Below are 13,291 nucleotides of genomic sequence, written 5' to 3' on the forward strand. Positions count from 1 at the left end.
AAATTATGAGAGTTTTAGAATTTTGGCATCTGGAGAAAAGTTCTTTCTAAACCCTTCCTTTCATTTGAATTGAAATGTTTAAAGTTACTTATACTTCAACATAGATCTTGTTTATTTCAAGTTTCCAGTTATTTATAGTTTCTTTTTAGTTATTTGATGTTTAAAAAAAAAAAATTGGTGGTTTTTCCCTTTCTTTCAGCTGAAAAGATTTAAAAGTTGTTATTTCAAATTTGTATAGGTTGTTGCATGTTACAAAGATAATGATAACATAATAATTATAATTGATATTAATTTTTAACTTTTGTAAAGAATTTAATGAAAATATAAATATATAAAAATAAGAATACATTAAAATATAATTATAATTTAATATTAATTATAATAAGATAATAATAATTATAATAAGATAATAATTTAATGTTAATTACAATATAATAAGATAATAATTTTTTAACTGGAATAATTGAATAAAAATGATATTTTTTCACATACTTTGCCTATATTCCTCAAAAGATATGTTATATGAAAAAAAACTTCCCTCAACTACCACTCTCTCATGATCAATATAGTAATAATAATTAGTTTGTAACATTTAAAATATAGAAAAAACAAACAAAAAATAATTTATTATTATTTATAATTATTTAATCTTAATTATATGTTCACTTCCACCTCTCAACTACCACTCTCTATGATCATATAATAATAATAATGTAGTCATAATAATTTATTTTTGTTACAATATAATTTAAAATAGTTTTTTAAGTGAAATAATAAATATTAATATATTCTAATTTATGAGATGCTAATTTTATAATAAAAATAATAAATAATAAATTTTTATTTTTATTTCTCAAACATAATGAATATTTCTCAAACATAATGAATAGTGTAAATATCTTTTCTACACGTGGCAGTCGACGCCTCCCCGGCGTAAATGAAAATATCGAGCCAACCCATTTAAAACTAGCCGATTTTCCTGATTTAAAGACGAGCGAATTGTGTAATGCCCAAGCCATCAAAAATGCAAATCTGAAGAATATTTAGCGAAGCTAAGGCTTGCAGCATGCTGAGGATTAATGGAGAGAGCATCCTGAATAATATACTGCAGAGAAGCTAAGATTTCCTGGTTATTATATTCTTCCCTGTGGACCACTTTAAAGGTAAAATAAGTCTCTTTGCACCCAGAGGTAGCTAACAATTTAACAGATCATTTAGACCAAGAAAATTTCATGGCAATAGATGTGACTTTTAATTGTTATCAAATGTCGTATAAAAGCAGTGGAAACATTTTTTAAAAATCACAATACAAATGAGCTGCGCTGACGAATTCCTCACCGAATCATTCAAAATGACGAATTTCTCACCGAATTATGAGCCATATCTTGTATGACCTTCTAGATATTAATGAATGGAACATACCAAAATGGGATGTTAACTTCAGTACCCACTCAATTTTTGGAAAGGAACGTTTATAATACGAAAATCTTATGAACATGGCACATCTATATAAGACATCTTTACTTCTTGAGGCACAAGCTCAAATGTTACCCTTTCCGGTTTCTTAAGAAGAGAGATTCCTCGTAAACCTGTTGCTAGATTGTGTAACTCTTGTTCCACGGGATAATCTATGATGATTTCTGTTCAACAAAACATTAGTGTACAAAATTGCAGCAGTAGATTCAGCCATATCTGAACTTCCAGAGCAAAACTTTTAAGCAGAATACCGTCTGTATTTTAACTAAAACTTAGGATACGTCATTGTAAGATCTTGCAAAACTAAGAATTTCAAGGTATGCCCCATTTTACATTTCCACTTTAGGCACTTTCAAAATTGCATCTCTTGTGACTGCCGGTGACCCGTGGTGTGCTTTGACTCCATGTGATTCAGTTTTAATATCCAACTTTGGGACTGGGTTGGAGGAATTTTTCTCTCTAGCGTTATCTTCAGTATATATTATTTTTCTTGAGCTCACGCTGTTTTTTTCAGATTCCTCATTTTTTCGTTTTGTCCCTTCTACCTTCTTTGGGGGTATCCAGTCTTCTATAACCCTATATATATGTACCCTCAAAGTGAAATTTTTCTTATCTTCCAGTTCAAACACACAGACATCCCCCTCCTCTAGATTATTATCAACTGCAAAACCCTTCCACCCACCACTAAGCCCGGCATTTGAACGGTCTCCAAGGTATTGCACGGGCCATTTCTTTCCACAGGGTCCCAAAAGAGTAATTTCAATTCTTTGATCTGGTAGCCAACGTTTTGAGAAGTCCCTTGACAAGCTCTGCAACATAGCATCAAGACTGTGAGATTGGATTGAATCCTAACCATTTCGGACTATAACATGTTTATCTACCAAAAAGTGCTGTACATATCTTCTGATGCAACCAAAATAATCACGCTGTGCGGCTGTGCCAGATTAATGAAAAAAATTAAAAATTGGAGATTCAATCGTACAACTAGGAAATAATTAAAAACTATAACTGATGATGATCTTCCAGAGGCGAACCTCAAAAGTTACCCCTATACATACTTGGAAACGTATTAACCTGAAATAGAGAGTACAAATATATAAAATGTTACAATATTACAATTGGTTGTGATAAATGAACTCTCATGCTATAGAGTCTACATTTGAATAGGGACCTTGATTGACGATGTCCCAGGTCTAAATTACGATATGGAATAGAACCGACACTATTATCAATCACCGTGAACTGACACAGGGCCTAATACTGCTGATAGGTCCGTAGCCTAGGCTAAATGAGCTTGATTGGGCAATCCTGGGAGGGAGCACAACTCATCTTTCAAGTACTCTCCTAGTACCCAAAGTTCAATTTTTCCCCAAAAACATATAAAAAGCTAAATCAAAAACCATTCAAGGTCACATGTACTTTGGGAGAGGTGAGGTGGTTAGCTTTTTCGGCTAAAGAACAACAGATCCACCATGCATTGCTCTAGGAGGGAGATATGGTAGTGGTTATCTATCAACCTCTGAGCAAACAGGTGTAGTATCCAACAAGCGAAAGGAGGACATAAAAAATAACAAACCTTGGAGAAACTTTTCTGAGAACTTAATGAAGTTTTGCTACCGAAAAGGTCAGTTTCCTAGGACCTTGAAACATATCAAACAAAAGCAGCCCCATTAGCCGAAAGCAGGCCTTTGACCATTAATGTCGTTTAGAGTTGAATTGATGTTTAAGAGGCAGTCCCATCAAAAAATTAGGAATGTGACCGGAAGACATTTATTGCTTATCTGGAGACCAAAGATCCATCTTGTTGATTGAAGATGCTTCAAACCCCTGCCCAAGGCTTCAGCCTCAATGATGAATCAGAAGAGAGGGACAGGATCTCCCTGCCTAGAACTTTTGTAGAAGCCTCTTTGATGCAGGAGCACCTTAGGTGTAAGAATAATCTTGTATCACCCAAAAACATTTTATTTCACATCATTTATTCATTTGCAAGTTTATTATAATGTTCCAGTCATGACACAATCACCACAACTTGTGGTTCTTACAGCAAAGCCATATCAAGGTTCTAAATTCAATCACAGGCATATCAAAGACCATTGTTTTAGCCATGTGACAACCATACGAACTTTGCAGCAACACTTGTTTACATTTCTAAGCTCATCGGTCCAAGGAGGTTCATAGTATGAACCAGATCAAAACCCACTGCATATTCTTTATCTCATTTAAAAAGTTTCCCAGCTAGATGTTACCAAGATACGCACTTTGTCTAGAATTGGGTTTTGCACCACTTTGCAGCCGACACAGGTAATTCCTGAGGCTAAAGGCCCACTATATAAGCATCACTCGTGATCATTCTAAGCTAATCAATCAATAAAAAAATGAGGAATTAATGTTAATTAGAATGTTCAGAGACAAAACAAAATCATTGTATTGGAATAACATCAGAGAATTATGTGACTTGCACGTAGTGATGCCCATATATGATTGAAGGCCAAGGCCTTATGTTGTAAGCCTATTGCAACAAATTGTAATGTGTTTCATGACTCTGAATTAATAAAGATCAATTCTATTATTTGTCAATTCATTGAGCCGTATCGTTTGTGTTTGCTTTGCCCTTAATCCTACAATGCACATAGAGTTATGAATAGTCAGTTTGTGGCTACCTTAACTCTTAATCAAGTTACATAATCATTAGTACAGTTTTATATAGGTAGTTAAGTTGGCATGGGTAGCATCCAAGGCATAAGTAGGGTATATATAAAAGTTGTTATTATCATCATACCGAGTATTCTGTTGTTACTGAAAACTATTGGAGGCATCCGCTTTGAAGTGGTTTAGGATGCTACCCCCATGAAGAGGCATATTATTATCAAGTATTTGCAACATATTTCTTATATAAATTTCTATTGTGCAAATTGTTTCATTACAGCATTTATGTACTTGTCTGCATGGTGGGACAATCCTTGATTGGACTCTCTGGCCTTGACTACATTAGATGGCATCAAAGCATTGTTTTGCATATTGTTAAGTATAGGGTTTCTACTGTAAACGTGGAAGATTTTGAGACAGCCTGCAAGAAGCTTGTAATTAGATTGCCAAATTTGAGGCAGCTTGCAAGAAGCTTGTAAACAAAGCACCAACTTTGGGGCAGTTTGCAACAGTGATTGCAGACAGATCACCATCCTTGAGTTAGTTTGCATCAAATCCAAGGGCAAGATACCTCCACGGAGATGATAAGGTGTTGTTAATGTTATTGGAAGAATTGAGGATGTGTTTAAGATACTAAGAGCAATGAAGATCCAATTGGATGTTGTAGAAGAAGATAGAAAAAGAGGTCATAACCCTAGAAATGATGAAAGTGATGATGCAGAAACTAAAAGAAAAGAAAATGTACCAACTGCCAAATAAGATATAGAAGATCACGAGGAAGATAAGATCAGGTAGAAGTGTGGAAAACTATCTCCAAAATTCATAAGAGAGCTAGAGTTGATACACAAATAAATCTTTAAAGATGTACAGGTCCCACTAGAAAATAATATAAACAGCAAGATAGTACAATTATCCCCGATATTGTACAACCAGTAATAAAAATAAAACCATACAACATAGAATGGTACAGATTGGCTAGAAATGGTACGTCCAATATAGTATTAAACAATTTACTACTAAGCGCCAATAAAATATAAAATTCTAAAAACACCAAACTAGAACTGGAAAACATCTGCAAACTAGCAATCTTCAAGATCTTTAAATAATGAACTGAAACAAACCACAAACTTTCAACACACCAGTGATCCTTGAATGGAATCACTCCAATGAATCAAAGGGTTTCACTTTCTGTCCTTCAGTTCACCTTAGAAATCCAAATGGTTTTCGTCCTCCAAATTTGACAGGGTTTTCATCCTCCAGATCCTTGTTAATTTTGTGCCCTAGATCAGTAATCAGATTTATGTCTTTTAATTATGCCCTAGTTTGTTAATCAGATTTGTAATATTTTATTAAACCATAATTCAGTAAACTCATAAATGAAACAAGTAAACAAGAGACAAACGCAAATACCTTGGGAAAACCTCCAAGGAGGAAAAACCCAGCATTAAAGACCCACAGGTCAGATTATATATTCTCTCTTAATTGCACAAATACAATACTTAGCTTGCTTCTCCAAATCTGATCTCTTTTGTATGTCAGATCTGCACTTCTAAGCACTTCAAGTCTGCACCAAAAGAGGCCTATATCCTCTTGGACAAGTTTGCACAATCCTTGACAATTTCGCACAATCCTTGGATAAATTCGCACTTTTATTAGCAGAGCTAATTCGCTGATTGCATTGATGATTGAATTGTGTTTGCACTTTAACTTTATTTATATGGATCTTTTGACCAAGGTCGGCCTCAATCCTTTTTGGCGCCAATTTATATTTTGTGGCGTGAGTCCTTTTTGGTGTAGCGTGGAGGATGGGGCTGGACTTGTCTTGGGGCCACGCTACCCCTTAAAGATAGGACCCAGTCCTAAATGGGTTCGGATACCCATCTTTCCCTAGTTATAAACAACACTCCCTCTTAACTAGGGAAGAAGAGAATACATAATCTGAACCTTTAGAGTTCCATCTAGCACACAAGCATAGAATTACATCTTCCACCTAGCACACAAGCATAGGATGGTTCTAGCACACAAGCATAGAAGGTGTAATACACAAGTGGGTCTTTACATAATTACAATTTTCCATCTAGCACACAAGCATAGATTGGACACAATTCATTCTTGCACACAAGCAAAGAATGATCAAGGTGTTGCAGATAGAGTCACTGAGATTGGAGCTCCCTCTCAATCAGGGTTCTGTTTTCCACAATACCAAGTCTGTCTCTGAAGTATTCGAACTTCACTCTGGATAAGGGTTCGGTAAGGATATCTGCAACCTGTTCATCTGTGCTAATATACTTTAGCTAAATGGTGCCTCTTTGCACCTCTTTGCACAATATCCCATAGTATCCATCTTGTAATGCCTGTGGAGGATGACTTCAAACTTTAACATGCACACTTGCAAGTCATGAATACATACACAATTTATTCATGCACATCATGGAGTCTTTCCATGCCATCGATCACGCATATCCATCATTCATTGTCTTTACCTCAGTCTTCTCCCAAAGAAGAATGTAACATCATAATCTTCCATCTTGCACACAAGCAAGGAATGGAATAGACATAATCAGAATATTGTAGTCTTCCATCTTGCACACAAGCATAGAATGGAACTACATAACAGTCTTCCAGCTCGCACACAAGCATAGATTGGATCCACCTTACATTGCCCGCAGAGGGTGGAGAGGATCTTTTCTACCATCTTACATTGCCCACTGAGGATGGTTGATAAAACACAATGTATCACAGAGGTTGAGACTCCCTTTCAACCAAGGCAGTGTTCTCCATAGCTCCAAGTCTATCTCAAGCTTCAAGAGACTTGGTGAGAACATCTGCAACATAGGATTGTCCTGCCATAAAACATTGAATTGTCAGGCATCAATATACAACCCTGATAATAAATCAAAATAGCACAACAAGAATTTTGAGAAACCACACTGCTTCTCTTGATGCAACACTTGCAACAATGTATTTATCTACAACAATACTTAATGCAACTGCGGACTGTTCCTGTAGGTCCAAGAGATCGCAGTGGGTGAATGCTTGAAGAGTTTTCCTTGTCCGTAACACTTCTTGACCAATCTGAACTTAAGCAGCTTCAACCCATAATCAACTGTGCCTCGCAAGTATCTTAGGATGTGCTTGGCTGCAACACGATAAACATGTTTGGGCAAGCTCATGAATTGACTGAGAGCATTCTCTGCAAGACATATGTCTGGTCTAGTGTTAACTAGATACATCAGTGATCCAATCAACTGCCTGTACTCTGATGGATCTGCAAAATCAGAGTTAGCTACAGAAACACTTAACTTCTTTAAGTTAGATTCCATAGGAGTAGACATGAGTTTACAATCCATCATTCTAAATCTTTTCAAAATATCAATAGTATACTTTCCTTGACTTAGAAAAATTTCGTTAAACCTTTGCCATACTTCTAGACCTAGAAAATAATGCATTAAACCTAAGTCCTTCATTTCAAATTCAGAAGCTAGTTCTTTCTTACATCTAATGATAAGTTCATCTTTACCAGTAAGATGAATCATCCACATATCGAACTATAATTAGCATTTCATCATTGGATGACTTAAAGTAGATGTTAGAGTCAGCATCATTTTACAAAATTCTAAACTTAACAAGTATTCTTTAATACCAAGCACGAGAGTCCTGCTTGAGGCCATACATGGCTTTCTTCAATCTGCACACCTGAATCTCATATCCCCTTAAGATATACCAAAATAGCTGGAACTCCCTCTCAGCAGCAATTGTGTCCAATCACAACTTCCAAAGTACTTGAACTTCCTTTTGAGTGTATGCCCATCCCAATAATTTCCCTTGAAGATTTAGTATGCCCTGTTTCAGAAGCATTCCAAGCCATTGAAAGATCCAATCAATTTCCTGTACTCCGGGATAGGAAATCATACTCTATGATGAAATTGAAAAATGCTTGACTCAAGAAAAGAATTACATGCTAATACTCATAATAAAAGGTAATCAACCAACATAGGTTAGAGTATACCAACTCAGAAGGAGGCGCTCCTCAACTTCTGCACAATCAATCTTTTATGTTAATCTCAAGGATCCTGTCCATCTATCTTTCAATAAGGTGGACCCATAGCACAATTGTTGAGATAAGATGAGGATAAATTCCATCAAGAGATTACACAACACGATTGCCAATAGATGTTATCGATAGAAAACGAAAATTTTAAGAAATCAACAATTTTAAGAAATCAACAATACATTCTAAGAGCATCATCATAACCAAGCAACCTGTCATGCAATTATTTTAACAGATAACTGACACATAATAAAACTGCATTTGTCACAACATGTAATGACATGAGCTCGAATGCAACAGGGATGATATAAGGATGTTAACTCGGGATAACACAGGCACAAACTTGCTTGCAGACCTACAAAGATAAGCACCTGTCACAGGGAACCTCAAAACATGATTGGCCCAACACGGGTTAATTCAAAGAGAATATCATTTTCCTTTCACACAACCCAACAAGGGTTTTACAAAACTAAGTAAACACAAACCCATAAGAAGCAAATGGAACCCTTATTATTACAACTTGACAAAGAAACCCCATATAAACAATTGACAAAGTTATTCAACATGAATACTTAACCTTCAATTATCATAAAGTCTCTCATCACAAAGTTAATAAAGAATTAAGAAAAATACACCTGTTGATGCTTAGATAACACTGACACTGGAACCGAAAGCTTCCCCAAAAGAAACTATCTTTGCAGTCTATCTTCAAAAGCCATGATTCACAATCTCCTCTTGATGTGCCTTAGTACAGTCAGCTAGGGTTTGAAGATTGGTGGTGTTGTGACCTTTTCACACATCGCCCCATTGCAAATGGGGACCCTCTCTTTTCCTGCTTTCTAGGATTTTGTTAGTATCCTGTGACCTTTTGTTGCAGTTTCACCAAGCCTTGTCCAGCTCAGAGCATTTCAGGCCCTGACGATTGAAAGCTAGTTTTTGCAAGTTATGTGATTCCGAAGTGTGAACACCACCAGAGTGCTTAGAGAGGCCAAAGGACGAAGATCGCAATTGATTTGGATGAATTTGGACAACTTTCTATTTTTAGAAAGTTTGCTTTTTTGCTTTTTCCTATTTTTTAGGAAGTTTCGTTTTTGGCCTTTTTAGCTCGATCCCCGGTATGGCTATTTTTAGAAAGTTTTCCCTATTTTTTAGGGATGTTTGTTTTTTGCTTTTTCGGAAGGGAAACCTAGGGTTTACACTTGTGCCACTGACCTGCTTCGACCGAAACTCGAAAATTCCAAGTTTCGACCTAAAAAGCTAAATCCCTAGATTTTAGGCTTTTTGCTTTTTCGGGATGCAAACCTAGGGTTTACACTTGCACCATCGACCAGCTCCAACCAGATCTCGAAAATTCCAAGTTTTGACCTAAAAAAGCTAAATCCCTAGATTTTAGGCTTTTTTGCTTTTTCTGGAACGTAAACCTAGGGTTTACACTTGTACTACTGACCTGCTTCGACCGGAACCCGAAAATTCCAAAATTTGATCTAAAAAGCGAAATCCCTAGATTTTAGGCTTTTTGCTTTTTCGGATGATCCACCTAAGCACGGATTTCAAATTTCAAGTTAATCCGGTTAAATTAGATTAAACTGTGAAATTTTGAAATTTCTTTGAAAATTCTTCTAAGTCTAGCTAACAAGGGTTTTGAAGTGTTTCTGGAGGTTCAAACACCATCATGAAGGCTGAATAGGCCATGGAGGAGCAAGGGTCAAAGTCCGCCATGCCTTAGGAGGCCATGGAGGAGCAAGGGTCAAAGTCCGCCATGCCTTAGGAGACCATGGAGGAGCAAGGGTTGAAGTCCGCCCAAGTCTATAGAGGTCACAGTTCGCCCAAGGAGGAAGGAGACCATGAAGGCGCAAGGGTTGAAGTCCGCCCCACCTTGATGGAGACCATGGAGGAGCAAGGGTTGAAGTCCGCCCAAGCAAGAAGAGGGGCCATGGAGGAGGTAACTTCAAAGTCCGCCATGGGTTGAAGGGGCCATGAAGAGGCCAAGCCAAAGTCCGCCCAAGATGAGGGATGCCTAAAGTCCGCCCTAGGAGGTGTCTCCAAAGTCCGCTCAAGGAAGGAGCTAACAACAAAGTCCGCCCAAGCTCGCCAAGTGTTGGGAGCAACCTCCAAAGTCCGCCATAGGCTAGAAGGGTCCATGGGTGTCATAACCAAAGTCCGCCAGGGTGATGGAGACCTTGAGGGTGCCTACTCCAAAGTCTGCCCCACCTAGAGAGGCCATGAAGGAGTCAACACCAAAGTTCGCCAAGGTAAAGGAGGCCATGGAGGAGTCAACATCAAAGTCCGCCCCAATGACTTAGTCAATTTTTCACGTTAATAGAGGCCACAAAGGAGTTCTAGCCAAAGTCCGCCATGCCTTGGAGAGGTTGGCAAAGTTCGCCAAAATTTGAAAAAGATGGAGATAAAATCTGAAAAATCAACCTACACATGGAAGGTCAAACAAAGTCAACATGATGTCACAGAGATTTCAAAATTAAATCCAAAATGAAGAAATACCTAAATAAAAAAAAAATCCTCAAAATAAATCCAAAATGGAAAGTTTTTTGGGAATATCGAGGGAATATTAAAAAATTATTGAGATATTAATTCAAAATGGAAAGTTTTTTTTGAAAGGGAATATTGGAGGATTAATGAATATCTTCAAACTTAAATCAAAATGGAAAGTTTTTTTAGAATTAGAAGTATGAGTTGGATGATTTTAGGGGTTTTGCTTAAACTTGTCTACAAATACTTCATTATCAAATTCATTATTACATCAAGAAGTTCAAAATTACTAAGGAGAGCTTAGTAAAGTATGTCAGTTTGAAGATCATCTGGAGGAAATTCTAGATATTGCTGGAAGTGGGATAATATTTTTTTTGGCAGAAGGCTTACAGATTTTTGGAGAAAGGCATCTTTTTTGAATTTTCTCAATATTTTGGAGAAAAGTCTAGCCTTATTCCTATCCAAGTCAGAGGTAAAACTAAAATTGTGAATTTTCTGAATATTTTCCAGAATTTAATAAATGATTTTTTTCAAAAATTTTGGAGAAAGAAAATTATTTTTTTTTGGTTAAGTATGAAAGTTTTTGAAAATTTTAACACTTGATGGTAACTTCAACAGACCTCAAGGCTGAGGGTCTGGAGGTGAAAATTCAATTTTTTTTGGCTAAGTATGAAAATTTTCGAAAGTTTTAACACTTGATGGTGACTTCAACCAGCTTCAAGGTTGAGGGTTTGGAGGTGAAAATTCAACTTTTGTGGCTAAGTATGAGAGTGAAAAAATGGAAAATTTTCCAACACTTAGCCATTTCGCAGCCCCATTATTTTTTTCGAAATTCTGCAGAATTTTTCTAACTTAAAGTTTTTATCATTCATTTGCAGGTCTTAAGCACCATGAAGTTCCAAGTAGATAAAGATGCTCCTCCAGAGTCAAGGATGACTTCCAAGTGGAAGAACATCAGCGACACCAACCTCGGACACATCAATCTGAGGGAGTTTAAGAAGTGAATGTTTGGTCTAGACAACCTTGTGCCTACCACCATTGTGCGGAAAATGATGAAGAGTGGTATCGTGCACGCTGTCGGCTTCCTCCCCACCATGCAGTGCAATGAACTAGTAGTTGAATGTGCCAAACACTACAACCCCATCAGTAAGGATATTGTTGCACCTGATGGAAGAGTGTTGGCGAATGTCAGCGATGAGGCCATCAAAGAGGCCTTCAGGATCCCTGAGTACCACAACACAGTATATATGACCAAGGACGAAGCTGACAATCTGTACCATGATCACCTGGAAGAATATGATGCCATAGTTAATCATTCCTGGCTAGACAAGCCGAGGAAGGGCGCCTCTAAACTCCAGAGAAAAAGCCTAGTGCGAGCATACTTCAAGGAGGACATTGGGGACATGATTGTCTTGCTCAATAAAATAATAGGAAATCCTCAAGGAGCTCCATTCGAACCCTGGATGTATTATTTCATTAATGAAATAATCAATGGAGTAAAAATGATAGACTGGGCCCGTATGATCAGCGACAGTTTAGACAGCCAGCTAAGGAATTTGGAGGCAAATAGGACTTTCTTCATGAGTTCTTACTTGTTCTATTATTTAGCCAGGACCTACAGGTACAGAGGTCTCACTTGTAGAGGAGAAGTTGGGAACAAGGAGAACCAATTTCCGGTATATGATTGCTATCCCCAACTCCATATGGAGGAGAAGGTCCATTTCAAAAGGGTGAATGATGCCTTCCTGATGCACATTACCTAGACCCTTCAAGGTGGCCTGCACCAGAGGCTCTCTCAAGAGTCTATGGACTTCATCGGTCGGTTCGGGTGTTGGTACATCCAATATCCAAAGTTCACTTACCTCCGAATTCAGGGATTCTTTGGTCCTCCATACAAGCTTCCCAGCTTACCCTACCAACCGAGTGGTGTTGCTCGAGGTTGTGAGACAATTGGAGGAGTATATAGTGATTCAAAGGGATAAGCAGAAGAAGGCAGGGACATCCTCACTTACAATTGGTAATGGGCTGGAAACATGTCCATCATCACAAGCTGCAGCTACCGCTGAGAAAGAACTGGCCCGGTATCCCTTTTACCAATACAAGGCAAGAAAAGATTTCGATCCATTCCATAGGATAAAGAAGATCGAAGGGACAACGTTTGAGCACAGACTGGATCTGGAAGACTACTGGGCTAATGCAGCCGATAGTTTCGAGATCCGGAAGAGGTTTTGGTCAAGAATTCCTTTAAGTATGGTGAGAGCAACGGAAGTGTTCAAAGTTGCCGATCAGGTGGAAGAAAGCCTAGAACTTCAGCAGCTGGGTTTTGAGAAGATGAAGAATGAACCTTTAGTCTTGATAGATTGGACAGAGGGAGAAAAATCAGATCTAGTAGACCTCATGAGGTCAGTGGTTGAGTACTCAAGTTGGTGGGCATCTGAAAAGACAAAACAGTTGAAGGCCAAAGGTATGGTTCTAACTTATGAATTAATGGGAGTGGATGATACTCTGTCCGTCCACCCTTGTACCTCCGTCGGTGATGCTCGAAATCCGGAAAGCGTTGGATCTTGAAAGAGAAAGGAGTTGGGTGGAAGCTCCACAAAGTGCACAAGGAAAAGGGTTGTAGTTGAGAGA

At 37.6% G+C, this 13,291-nt stretch overlaps 1 protein-coding gene and 1 long non-coding RNA gene across 5 annotated transcripts in view; one reads left to right on the forward strand and one right to left on the reverse strand.

Annotated features, from left to right (window-relative positions):
- LOC131077562 (B3 domain-containing protein Os01g0723500) overlaps nucleotides 1–13,291 on the reverse strand; it is a 145,111-nt gene that overhangs the window by 15,818 nt on the left and 116,002 nt on the right. Inside the window, exon 4 of one of the 4 annotated variants that reach the window (XM_058015082.2) lies at nucleotides 827–2,285. The exons of 2 other annotated variants lie outside the window; for them this stretch is intronic. In XM_058015082.2, coding sequence (XP_057871065.2) covers nucleotides 1,806–2,285 — 480 coding nt within the window. In that variant the 3' untranslated portion in view covers nucleotides 827–1,805. Of the gene's footprint in view, nucleotides 1–826; nucleotides 2,286–7,792; nucleotides 7,966–13,291 lie in introns of those variants that run through there. One more of the 4 variants, XM_058015084.2, reaches the window with a different exon arrangement.
- Nucleotides 1,026–13,291, forward strand: part of LOC131077563 (uncharacterized) — a 99,090-nt gene continuing 86,824 nt past the window's right edge. Inside the window, exon 1 of the long non-coding RNA XR_009113600.2 lies at nucleotides 1,026–1,163. This is a non-coding gene — a long non-coding RNA (uncharacterized LOC131077563). The remainder of the gene's footprint in view (nucleotides 1,164–13,291) is intronic.

The sequence above is a fragment of the Cryptomeria japonica genome, chromosome 6, assembly GCF_030272615.1.
Source record: "Cryptomeria japonica chromosome 6, Sugi_1.0, whole genome shotgun sequence".
Classification (NCBI taxonomy): Eukaryota; Viridiplantae; Streptophyta; class Pinopsida; order Cupressales; family Cupressaceae; genus Cryptomeria; species Cryptomeria japonica.